At 46.1% G+C, this 12,722-nt stretch overlaps 1 protein-coding gene across 1 annotated transcript; it reads left to right on the top strand.

Annotated features, from left to right (window-relative positions):
• The first annotated feature begins 4,452 nt into the window (after window positions 1-4,452).
• Window positions 4,453-4,929, top strand: LOC127634794 (mucin-7-like). Its single transcript, XM_052114475.1, has one exon. The coding sequence runs from the start codon at window positions 4,453-4,455 to the stop codon at window positions 4,927-4,929; it is 477 nt and encodes a 158-aa protein (XP_051970435.1).
• The last annotated feature ends 7,793 nt before the right edge of the window (window positions 4,930-12,722 follow it).

Here is a 12,722-nt window from a genome sequence, read left to right as displayed (position 1 = left end):
ATATATATATATATATATATATATATATTTCATATACTCCTACTTATTGTATTGTATATTGTGTGTATTGTTTACTGTACATTGTATATAATTATTGTGTTGTGTAAGTATGTGTACATTTGATATGTGAATTGTGTTGTGTAAATATGTTGTTTATTGTAATTGGTATATGTCTCGTCACTGTCATGACTGCTATGTTGTTCGGAACTGCACACAAGAATTTCACCTACTGTTGCACTTGTGTACATGGTAGTGTGACAATAAAGTGATTTGATTTGATTTGATAAACCGGCGTCTGTTCAGGGCATCACCTCTTGACCGTCGACTGTGAGTGACATCACTTCCCAAGACAAACACGCCCCATAGCATAATCCCACCCTTGACCCTGATTGACAGGTTTCTGTGTAAGGGAATTAGTATTCCATTTGAGTATTAGAAAATCAGTTATTTTGAATTCTTATAATAAAGGTGGCTTAAATTTCATTGATTTTGATTCTCTTAACAATACCTTAAAAATGAATTGGCTTAAACGTTTCCTTCACAATCAATCTTCTATTTGGAGTATAATCCCAAGATATATTTTTTCTCAAGTAGGAGGTATACATTTTCTTTTAATGTGCAATTATTCAATTAGTAAACTTCCTGTCAAACTTTCCAATTATCATCAGCAGATGTTTATGGCTTGGAAACTTATTTACAAGCATAATTTCTCGCCACACAATTTTTTAATTTGGAACAACTGTAATATTCTTCATAAGAGGAAATCTTTATTTCTTGAAAACTGGTTCAATAATGGGGTGATATTAGTAAACCAGCTCTTTGATAGTGAAGGTAATTTATTTAATTATTCCGATTTTGTTTCAGGATACCAATTCCCAGTATCTAGTAAAGAATTGAATATAGTTTTCAAGGCCATCTCTTTGGAAATCTGTATGCTGTTTAGAAACAATAATAGTGCTACAGTGACTTCTGTTTCTCCCCCTAGCCCTGAATCTACTGTGGTTGGTTCTATTTGTTTTTCAAAACATAAATCCAATTATAAAATTAGGTTATTATTTTTGGACCCTGTTACTTCAATTCCTTCCTCCATTTCTTATTGGAATAACATTTTTGATGATATTAAATGGTCATATGTTTGGTCACATCCTCAGAAATTCTTTCTAACTAATAAAGTTAAAGAAATATCCTATAAAATTATTCTTAGATTTTTAAATACTTTTTAAAGAAATTTAGAAATGATATTGATACTTCCTGCTCTTTTTGTGAAGCCTCCTCTGAAACTGTTGATCATTTGTTTTGGGAATGTCTTTTTACTCGGTCTTTCTGGAACAATATTGATGCTCTGATTGTCCAAAAGGTTTTATGTAACTTTTCTTTATCATATAGACACATTCTTTTTGGATTTTATGTTAAAGACAAGAATCTAATTAATGCATGTTTTTGTATAAACCTTCTTTTATATATTGGAAAGTTTCATATCCATAAATGTAAATATATGAAAGGTAAACCCCACTTTAGCTTTTTCAAAGAAGAACTGAAGATGTATTTAAATACAATTTCAACTTCTGTTAACAAGCAATGAAAACATCCAGAATTAGTGCCATGTTTAATATTCTCTCTTAATGTTTTTTTCTTTTGTGCCCTCTTCTTTTTTTTTCTTTCTTCTCTTACTCTCTTTTCTTTTTAGACTATTGTTGAATATATTTAAATTTCTTTCACATTTTCTCTCTTAATGTTTTCTGAACCATAATTTCTCTTTTGTTTTGAAAGATTGTTTATATTTCTTGTATGTATCGTCTTGTTCTGTTTGTTAATATTGCAATAAAAACAATAAATAAAAAAAAATAGTATTCCATTTGAGTTTTGGCTGGCTACATACGTGACGCTGAGAAAGTGAAAAAGCAGACGTGGTAATTGAAATTGCTATTTAAATATGACAGGGCCAAAACTCGTAAGATATGGGAAACACAGTTGCAAACGGACTTTGCTTTTCCATTTGAAATTTGGCAGTCACTGTGCGTTCGCTTAAACGAAAATGCAAACCGTAATGCGCGATTTGCAATTGCGGTTGGATTGTGTCACATTTTATGCGTCCACAAATTGAAAACGCAATTGCAAATACAATTTGCAATTCCTTTTGAATAATGTCCGGAATATCATTCCATAAAAAGCGTCTGCCAAATGCATAAATGTAAATGGAACATTAACTCTTAACAAAACAAAATCAAGATGGGGGTGTGTAGCCAGGCTGGTGCTACCACGTTATCTCCTGTTCATCGAACTTTAAACTTATACCTATGTAGATTTGAATGGCATAAATCATGTAAACAAAATCTGATAAACCTTAGACATTTTATCACAGTAACTTTACAGTCACAATGCGGCCATATCTGGACTAAGAGGTCAATTACATCAATGCCATATCAAAGACGGATTTTACATTTTACCATCTGCAATAGTGTACTGATTTATGGAGGAGTACATCACCTGAACCAGTACATAGGCAAAAAAAGAGGTTTGCTGGACGTTGCCTGGATATAAGTTTCTTATCCCGCTTTTGCTCTGGGGAGACATACATCTCAATCCTGGACCGGGGACAGAGGGAGTTAGCCCTGTGGTACATGGACTCGCTGATGGTAATCTTCACCTCACGATTGCGAAGGGTGAGTTCTTCATTAGTGTATTGCAGAACAGGAGTGTAAAGTCAGATTTTCTGCAGTTCTCAGTGGCAAACATAAATTATTCTGCTCTGCCACCAGTCAATATGCCTCAAGCTATTCTTTCAAGCATTGATCCAACATCACAAGTAACTTCAGTGATGAGATCCAAATGTAATTTAAACCCTGTTTTTAAGTCTTTAAAACTGTAAATCATGCAAGAACTCTATGGGATCATAATGCCAAACCGAAAGGACTGTTGGGTGGTAATTTATATATTCGCAGTGTCATGGCAAAGTGTGATGAAATTAAACATCTTGTCACAAATTCAAATTTGGATTTCATATGTTTGTCTGAAACATGGTTGAGTAACACCTCACCATCAGCACTGTTAAATGGACCTGGTTATAATTTTTTTTTTAGAAGAGATAGATCCATGGATAGGGGTAGGGGTATTATGTTTTATGTTAAGGACAACATCAGATGTACTGAGATATTTGGTTTATGAATTTGATCTTGAATGTATAGGTCTACATGTTTCCCTCTCACCACAATTGTTTTTTTTTATAATTATTGGTATTTATAGACCACCTTTATCAAATAATGATTTTTATGATACATTTTATAAACTTTTTAAGGCTTGCTACTAAAGAAGTTATCTTGTGTCACGAACTGCGCTTTGTTTCCCCCTTATTCTTGGACTTAATTTCCCAGAATGCACCTTTGTTGATTACCCTCAACTGCCCTCCATTTTCCACAGCTGTTCACTGTTCTATTATCAACCTTCTGTGTATTTATACCCTCTGGTTTCCTTCCCTCAACATCAGTTCTTGTTGGTTAGTTTGTTTGTTTACATGTTAATACAAATTTTACATTCATATTTACCAGCAAACTGCTGTGAAGTTTGATTTTCCCTTTTCCCTGTTTTATTTTCATCTCTATGGCTTCTTCATCTTCCGAGATAAATCAATAAAATAATCTGCATTTGAATCCATACTCTCCCGACTCTCCCATCAATGTTATAGAAGAACCAACCACATTATGGATTCTGTGGAGGATTACTGCCTTAAATTCTGGAGCTTGGCCTTTCAAGTGAACTGGGAAGAGAGAATCCTCTGCCCCTTGGGAATCCATTGCTAACATCATAATGGCTGGTCGTCTGCATTCTACTCCAGTGGCCAAACCTCTTGCAGTGCCTTCCACGGCTCCTTCCACTAAACATTCCACGGCTTCTTTCTCTAAGCCTTCCACGGCTTCTTCCTCCAGGCCTTCCACAGCCTCACCCTCCTGGCCTTCCACGTCCTCACCCTCCAGGCCCTCGCCCACGCTTGTCACGGCCAACAAACTAGTTCTTGAAGCCTCATCCAGCCCAGAGCCAGCACTGCAAGCCTCATCTGTCTCAGAGCCAGCGTTGCAAGCCTTATCCATCCCAGAGCCAGTGTTGCAAGCCTCGCCTGTCCCAGAGCCAGCTTTCATGCCCGCTCCAGCCCTAGAGGAATTTTCGGGGGAGGGGCTCTATGGCTCCAGTGGTCTCTGTGCTCCCTTCAACGGAGACCACTTTCGCTCCAGCCTCGGTGATCCTGGAGACTTCCTTTGAGCCTCCCATGGCTCTGCTCTTCGAGCCTCCCACAGCTCCGCCCTTCAAGCCTTCCACAGCTCCGCCTTCCGAGTAACCCACAGCTGTCCTACTCCAAAGGTACTGCAATTGTTCATGGCCACGGAGGCCGTTCCCCTCTCGCTGCCTGTGACCTGGACTACGGAGGTCATTCCCCAGTCACTGCCAGTGCTCACGACCATGGAGGTGGTTCACTGGTCATTGCCAGTGCACATGACCATGGTGACTCCACCCTCAGAGTCTTCCATGGCTCTGCCCTCAGAAACTTTCATGGCTCTGCCCTCTGAGTCATCCATGGCTCCGCCCTCAGAGTCTTCCACGAGTCCTCCTCCTGCAGTCACGTCCGCTCCTCCTGTGAAGACTCTCACAGCTCTGCCCACAGAGTCTTCCATGATTCCTCCTCCAGCGGACACATCCGCTCTCCCAGAGACTCATCCTCCAGTGGTCACGTCTGCTTCTGCTCTGATTCCTCTTTTAGCGGCTCTGCCCACTCCTTTTGAGACTCCTCCTCCAGCTGCTCTACCCGCTCCACCTACGACTTCTCCTGAGTCTCAGTTCCCCTGCGGCTCTGCCGGCTCCACCTCTGAATCCTCTTCCTGGAATTCAATTTCCTGCTCCTGCAGTTCTGCACATACCAACAGTGGCTCCGTCCCCTGAACCTGTCACTATATTGTGGCTGCCTCCCAATCCTCCTGACCCTGTCCTGGCCCTGTGGCAGCCTCCCAGGCCTCCTGACCCAGTCCCTGACCTGTGCCCACCTCCCAGGCCTCCTGACCAAATCCCTGCCCTGTTGCTGCCTCCCAGGCCTCCTGACCCAGTCCCTGACCTGTGCCCACCTCCCAGGCCTCCTGACCAAGTCCCTGCCCTGTTGCTGCCTCCCAGGCCTCCTGACCCAGTCCTTGCCCTGTGGTCACCTTCCTGGCCTCCTGATTTCCTTCCCTCAACATTGGTTCTTGTTTGTTAGTTTGTCTGTTTGTTTGTTAACATGTTAAATTAAATATTCATTTTAAATATAATATTTACCAGCAAACTGCTGTGATATTTGATTTTCCCTTTTTCTCAAGTGTTTTATTTTCATCTTTTTATTTTCATTCTTCTGAGTTACATAAATAAAATAGTCTGCATTTGGATCTACACTCTTCTGTCGCATCTCTCTCATGACGTTACAACTTGGTGATTTAAATATTAATTGGTTTGATAAAATTTATAGGACATTTTTTTTAAATAAAACTGGCAATTCTGATTTGATGCAACTTGTAAAAGACCCACACAGATAACCAGGTCTTCTGAATCACAAATATATTATATATTTTTTTATAAACCTGATCATATAGTAAAGTTTCAAAACGATTACAGGGTTGTCTGATCATAATTTGACACTTATAGCAAGGAAATTGAGAAAAGGTTTGGCAGCCATATTAATAGAATATCTGGTAATTTCAAAATACCAAAAGGTGAGGTCAGTAATTTGAGAAAGGTAGTAGATGATATAATTTGGAAAGAAAATGTTTCATATAACTGTACTGAAATGGATGCCAATGTTCTTATGAATACTATTAAAAATACTATAAACAGCTTAATGAAAAAACCTAGGAAGAAGAATTGTCTTCCCTGGCTAAATGAAAACATTTGGTTACTCATAAAACAGAGAGATAATGCGTTTGTAACAGTCTAAGGATGGGCAAGGAGGAGGCGGGAACCGGCTGAACAGTAATTATAAACTTTAATGGTAAATTAAAACTAACACAAACAAATGTGCAGCACGGCCATGTGTGTCTCTCTCTCCCTAACTGGCATCTACGGCCACCACTTATCTGGCTCTCCCACTAATCAGCTGATTCAGTGCCGGCCGTGCTCCATCATGACCCCACAACGCCCTCCTCCTCATCACAGCGTTGAAACAGTTTCTTAAAAATATATTGGAACATGAAAACGTTTAGGTTACGTATGTAACCTCCATTCCCCGATGGAGGGAACGAGATGTTGTGTCAGAGGAGCGACACTAGGGGTCTGTCTTGAGGTTACATATATAACCTAGACGTTCCCCTTCTGTCGCTCTCTCCACGTTGTGTCAGAGAAGCGACACTAGGGGTCCACTTATGAAAGTGCCATGCGCTGAGCCGTGTACGTGAACTACTGATACAGGAGCGAGCAGGTATTCTTACGTGCAGGACGACCAACTGTATCAGGCTGCACGTACCCTTCCCCAATGCCCCATTTAAGCCATCAGGATTCCTTATCGTTACCCTGGAGGGGGGAACAAGGTGCTGGCCACCAACCTGGGAACGGGCCAAGCCTGGCCGGTCATCTTTTCTCTCTATGTTTCTCGCATAGAGTAACTAAGGCCGGGGACCTTACACGCATTGAGGGAAGGGGGTCTTAGCCCTTATTCAGGGCGGAGAAGACCCTGCGGAGGCCACGCCTACCCAAGAGGGGAGGCAAGTTTAAGTGGCAAAACCATCAGAGGCCTGCTTAGGGCCTATGTGGAAAAGTCGGTGCGGTGGTGGATCCAGCCTCATAGAGGGGGGAACATACAGCACGGCAACCGAGGCAGCCATGACTGCCTAAGGGAAACACGGGAGTCAGCTCGCCAGAGGGGACAGAACCGTGGTGTTACACACAGGGGGAGTCCGAAGGAGGCCTTACCTGTGGAGCACCTATACCAGTACAGGGTAGCTTGCGGTACCCGCAGTGGCTTGGGTCAGCGAGTTCCTCCGCTGAACTGCGACCCACGAGGGCTAGGGAGGAATCAACCAGTGTCCCAAACCTGAGATCTCCTGGGAATGAAGGCGCACTGTTTCCCCTGGTTAGGGGGAAGGGCGCTAGGTGCAAGCGATTCACCTGGTCAGATCGTGGGCATGCCACCGTGTTCTACGGGCTCGGTACCTGAGAAAACACGGGACGATACTGACTCAACTCGGAGATTGTAGAATCTCGCAAAAGTGTTAGGTTTTGCCCAGCCCGCTGCTCTACAAATGTCTGCTAGGGTAGTGCCCCTAGCCAGTGCCCATGAGGACGCAACACTCCTGGTGGAGTGAGCTCGGACCCGCAAGGGGGGGGCATGGCCTGGGTGTGATAAGCCAGGGAAATGGCGTCGACAACCCAGTGGGCGAGTCTCTGCTTGGAGACAGCGTTCCCTTTCTGCTGTCCCCCAAAGCAGACGAAGAGCTGCTCAGAGCGTCTGGTGCTCTGTGTGCGGTCCAGATAAATATGTAAAGCAAGTACTGGACACAGCAGTGAAAGGGCTGGGTCTGCCTCCTCCCGGGGCAGCGCTTGCAGGTTCACCACCTGATCCCTGAAGGGCGTGGTAGGAACATTGGGCACATAGCCCAGTCGCGGTCTTAGGATCACAAGAGTATCTGCCGGACCGAACTCCAGGCAAGCGTCGCTAACAGAGAACGCATGCAGGTCCCCGACCCTCTTGATGGAAGCGAGCGCGATCAGCAGGGCAGTCTTGAGAGAGAGGGCCCTGAGTCCAGCTGAGTCAAGCGGCTCGAAGGGGGTTCTCTGGAGTCCCGTAAGGATGACCGAGAAATCCCAGGAGGGGAACAGGTTAGGCCGGGAGGGAGTTATCCTCCGGGCACCTTTTAGGAACCTGACGATTAAGTCGTGCTTACCAAGAGACTTGCCGTCTACCGTGTCGTGGTGAGCCACGATAGCGGCGACATACACCTTGAGGGTGGAGGGGGACAGCCTTCTCTCCAGCCTCTCCTGAAGAAACACGAGCACTGACCTAACTGCGCACTTCTGCGGGTCTTCGGCTCGGGAAGAACACCAGTCCGCGAACAGACGCCACTTTAGAGCGTAGAGATTCCTGGTAGAGGGGGCTCTGGCTTGATTGTATCTATGACGGTCGGTGGTAGGCCGGCTAGATCTATCGCATCCCGTCCAAGGGCCAGACGTGGAGGTTCCAGAGGTCTGGGTGCGGGTGCCAGAGCGTGCCCCGTCCCTGAGAAAGAAGGTCCATCCTCAGGGGAATTCGCCAGGGTGGGGCTGTCATGAGGAGTGTGAGGTCTGAAAACCAAGTCCGGGTGGGCCAGTAAGGGGCTACCAGAATGACTTGCTCCTCGTCCTCCCTGACCTTGCATAGCACCTGTGCAAGAAGGCTCACTGGGGGAAATGCGTACTTGCGCAGCCCCGCCGGCCAGCTGTGTGCCACGCGTCTGCCCTGAGGGGAGCCTCTGTCCGGGCATACCAGAGCGGGCAGTGGGAGGTTTCTTGGGAGGCAAACAGGTCTACCTGAGCCTTGCCAAACCGGTCCCAAATCAGCTGGACCGACTGGGGATGGAGCCTCCACTCTCCGCCAGGCAAGCTTTGTCTTGACAGTGCGTCCGCTATCACATTGAGGTTGCCAGGGATGTGAGTGGCACGCAGTGACTCCAGTCGCTGCTGACTCCAAAGGAGGAGACGACGGGCGAGCTGTGACATGTGGAGGGAGCGTACTCCGCCTTGGCGGTTTATGTAGGCTACGACCGTGGTGCTGTCTGTCCTGACTAGGACGTATTTGTTCCGAATTAACAGAAGAAACTTCTGCAGGGCCAGAAAAACAGCCAGCAGCTCTAGGCAGTTGATGTGCCAGCGCAGCGGGCCTCGGTTCCACCGGCCTGCGGCTGCGCGCCCGTTGCATACGGCGCCCCAACTCAATTTGGAGGCGGCGGTTGTGACCAGAACGCGTCGGGACACCTGCTGCAAGGGTACTCCTGCCCTTAGAAAGCAGTGGTCTGTCCAGGGTTTGAAAGTTTGGCGGCAGGCAGAGGTAACTTTTACGTTGTGCGTGCCGCGGCGCCATGCTCGTCTCGGGACTTGAGTCCGGAGCCAGTGCTGAAGTGGTCTCATATGCATCAACCCCAGCGGCGCGGACACCGCGGAGGATGCCATATGCCCCAGGAGCTGTTGGACCACGGCGCCTGGCTTGAAGGAAGCGAGGCATTTCAGCACTGACGGAGCACGCTCGTTGGAGAGACGTGCTGTCATTGGGACTGAGTCTAACTCCAGACCGAGAAAAGAGATGCTCTGGACCGGGGAGAGCTTGCTCTTTTCCCAGTTGACCTGAAGCCCCAAACGTCTGAGGTGGCTGAGCACCTGGTCTCTGTGTGTGCATAGTAACTCTCGGGAGTGGGCCAGTATGAGCCAGTAGTCGAGGTAGTTGAGTATGCGTATGCCGGCTTCTCAGAGCGGGGCAAGAGCTGCCTCTGCGGCTTTCGTGAAGACGCGAGGGTACAGAGATAGGCCGAAGGGGAGGACTTTGTACTGATACGCCTGGCCGTCGAATGCGAACCTTAGGAAGGGTCGATGTCGAGGGCGAACTGAGATGTGGAAGTACGCGTCCATCAGGTCTACCACTGCGAACCAATCTAGATGCCGGACGCCAGATAGAATTTGTTTCTGGGTGAGTATTTTGAACGGGAGTTTGGACAAGGTCCGATTGAAAACTCGCAGGTCCAAGATCGGTCGTAAGCCGCCGCCTTTCTTGGGTACAACGAAGTAAGGGCTGTAGAAACCCTTCTTCGTTTCGGTTGGAGGGACAGGCTCTATCGTGTCCTTTAATAGAAGGGAGGCGATTTGTTCGCGCAGGGAATGGGCATGTTGGCCGTGTACTGCGGAAAAATGTACGCCCACGGAGGGGGGCGGAGACCTGGCAAACTGAATTGCGTAACTGAGTCGAATGGTCCAGTGCAGCCAGCGTGACGGGTCAGGCAGTGAAAGCCACGCCGGCTGTGAGCAGCGCACATGCCCGCAGAACCAATTAAGCCCGGGGAAGCATAGCGGACCTTCTTGCATCAGGCTCAGACTGGGCGGAGACCCGAAGGTGGCGGCCCAGGAGAGTTATCCGCATCCGGCGCCGCTGTTACGCTCTCCGATGCAGCGGTGATGTCATCATCCAATGCCGGGGAGCTCGAGGGACTGGACGGTAGGCTGTTAAGCGGACCGCACTAATCCCGAGCTCGGGGGAAGCAGGCAAGCGTGCCGGGGAGGCGGGAGGTTTTCGAGGGGATTTACCCGGCGAAAGCGTCCCATTATTCTCCCCAGATCGTTCTCAATCGCCCGCGGCGCCTGCCTCAATCCCGTAGGAAGGAGGCGAGGTGCGGGGGGCGGCCGAAATGGCTCTCTCTCACTACAAGAGAAAGCAGAGATCGCAACGCTGCCGCGGTTATGTTCTCACACTGAAAACATAACCCATTGGAGAGAATGCTCATCCCGAGCTCGGACGGAAACAAGCAAGCGTGCCGGGGAGGTGGGGGGTTTCGAGGGGGTTCACCCGGCGAAACGGAGCCCGTCACTGTCCCCAGATCGTTTTCATCGCCCGTGGCGCCTGCCTCAATCCCGTAGGAAGGAGGCGAGGCGCGGGGGCGGCTGAAGCGGCTTTTTCTCACTACAAGAAAAAGCCTACGACCGCAATGCTGTCATGGCTATGTTCTCGTACTGAAAACATAGACTATTCATAAAAACGCTGCCTGCGTGTGATCGCAACCCAGGAATGCAAGGCAGTTTTTATGGCCGTCAGAGGTGGGGAGAATCAACGCATCCAGAAACTACAGAGGTGGAAAATCGTCTTTAAAAAGACGCGTCCTGAGAATGACGTTCAACGCCGCTGTGTTTTGCTCTTTTAGAGCGAAATTCACTCTTTTAAAATAACTCTTTCGAGTTGTCTGCGCTGTCGAAGCACCCAGGGGCAAGAATGCACAGCCGTGCACGAATGGGAAAGCTGCTGTTGTGCGCCGTCAGATCCAACAGCATGCAGAGCGTCAGAGGATTAAACAGGAACTTGGTGTGTAACTCGCAGCAGACTGCATGCACGACCATCGGCTCCGAAGAAATTTTCTGAATGAACTCCCGTATTTGCGCCGCTTAAATACCCGTATGTCCGGGGGCGGGACATGCAAATACTGGTTGCCAACTCTCATTGGCCTTTTTTCATAGTCCAGATGTGAATATCGGCGCTCAAGAGAGACCCCTAGTGTCGCTTCTCTGACACAACGTGGAGAGAGCGACAGAAGGGGAAACTTACGTTTTAATAAGTTAAGGAATAAAGTAAACATGAAATCAGAAATGCTAAAGCAAAATGTTAAATTACTATATTAGAGGAAGGAAGAGGGAATTTTAAATTGATATGGGAAAATCTGAGAAACCAAATTGGAAATGACAAAATGTCAGTAAAAAATATAGAACTTGAGCTGGAAGGAAAATGTATTTATGTATTTTTTATGATTATTTTGAAGATTCAATTAATGCTCTCACAAGACTTTTTGTTCACAGACTCATTGTTTTAAATTAGAGAATAACACTTTGCCCATATTCACTCTTAAGGAGGTGTCTAAGTGTCACGATTCCCTGGTTGTCTGCCCCGTGTTTTCCATGTCACCGTCACCATGGTTCCCGGTCCCCAACACTCTGTCACGATTCCCTGGTTGTCTGCCCCGTGTTTTCCATGTCACTGTCATGCACTACATTTCCCATAGTTCCCTGCCCTCATCACTGCCTGCATTCACTCATTATTTTCACCTGTTTGTCGTTTAGTTCCACTACCTTGTGTATTTAAACCCTGTTTGTTTTCCATTTCCCTTGTCGATCGTTGAATGTTCATGTTCCCACTGTTCTTATGTTTGTTGATGTTCGGATCCTGTTGTCTTGCCTGCCCTGCCTGCCTGCCTGCCTGTCTTGTCGTGTTCATCCAGTTTCCGTGTACCTTCGATGTTCTCCTGTTTTAGTTTTGTTTTGCCCATCGTGGTTATTTCCTTTGTTCCTGTTTTCTCCTTTGATTGATAAAAACTGCACGTAGATCCAACCCCTTGTCTGCCTCCTCCTGCATTCATTACAACATTAAGGCAAAAGTTGACAAGATTATTAGCACTCTAAGATTTAAGGATTCTAAGTTCAGAGAAAAATATGGAATAGACTCGATCTTTTTAAAAACCTGTAAAGAATCAATTATATACCATTTAACCCAGGTCATTAACCTATCGATAACACATGGAATTTTTCCCTGTGTGTGGAAATATGGAGTAGTCACACTGATTTATAAATCTAGAAATCATGAAGACATTAGTAATTATAGGCCAATAAGCATTCTTCCAGTCATGTCTTAAGTTGCTGAGAAATGTGTAGCAAAACAATTAGTCTTACATCTTAATAATAGTCCAAATTCTCTTCATCCCATGCAGTTTGTTTTCAGAAAAACGACTCTACTGAAACGGAAAACCGTTTTCTGTTAGAAAATATAAAATTAAAGATGGACACAGGGGTGTAGTTGGTGCTATATTTCTTTATTTAAAAAAAGCATTCAACACTGTAAGTCATTATATTTTACTTGCTAGGCTATCAAAATTAAAATAAATTTAAACATTTTCAGTTGGTGCCATCAAGTGGTTTAAATATTACCTAGAGAATAGAAAACAGTCTGTAAGAGTGTGCAACACAACATCTGAATATTTACATTACAATATTGGCGT

This window comes from Xyrauchen texanus, chromosome 42 (assembly GCF_025860055.1).
Source record: "Xyrauchen texanus isolate HMW12.3.18 chromosome 42, RBS_HiC_50CHRs, whole genome shotgun sequence".
Taxonomy (NCBI): domain Eukaryota; kingdom Metazoa; phylum Chordata; class Actinopteri; order Cypriniformes; family Catostomidae; genus Xyrauchen; species Xyrauchen texanus.
This window is presented reverse-complemented; position numbering and strand designations above follow the sequence as displayed.

Coding starts and splice junctions, on each gene's coding strand:
- LOC127634794 (XM_052114475.1), top strand. CDS start 4,453: ATGGAGGTGGTTCACTGGTCATTGCCAGTGCACATGACCATGGTGACT.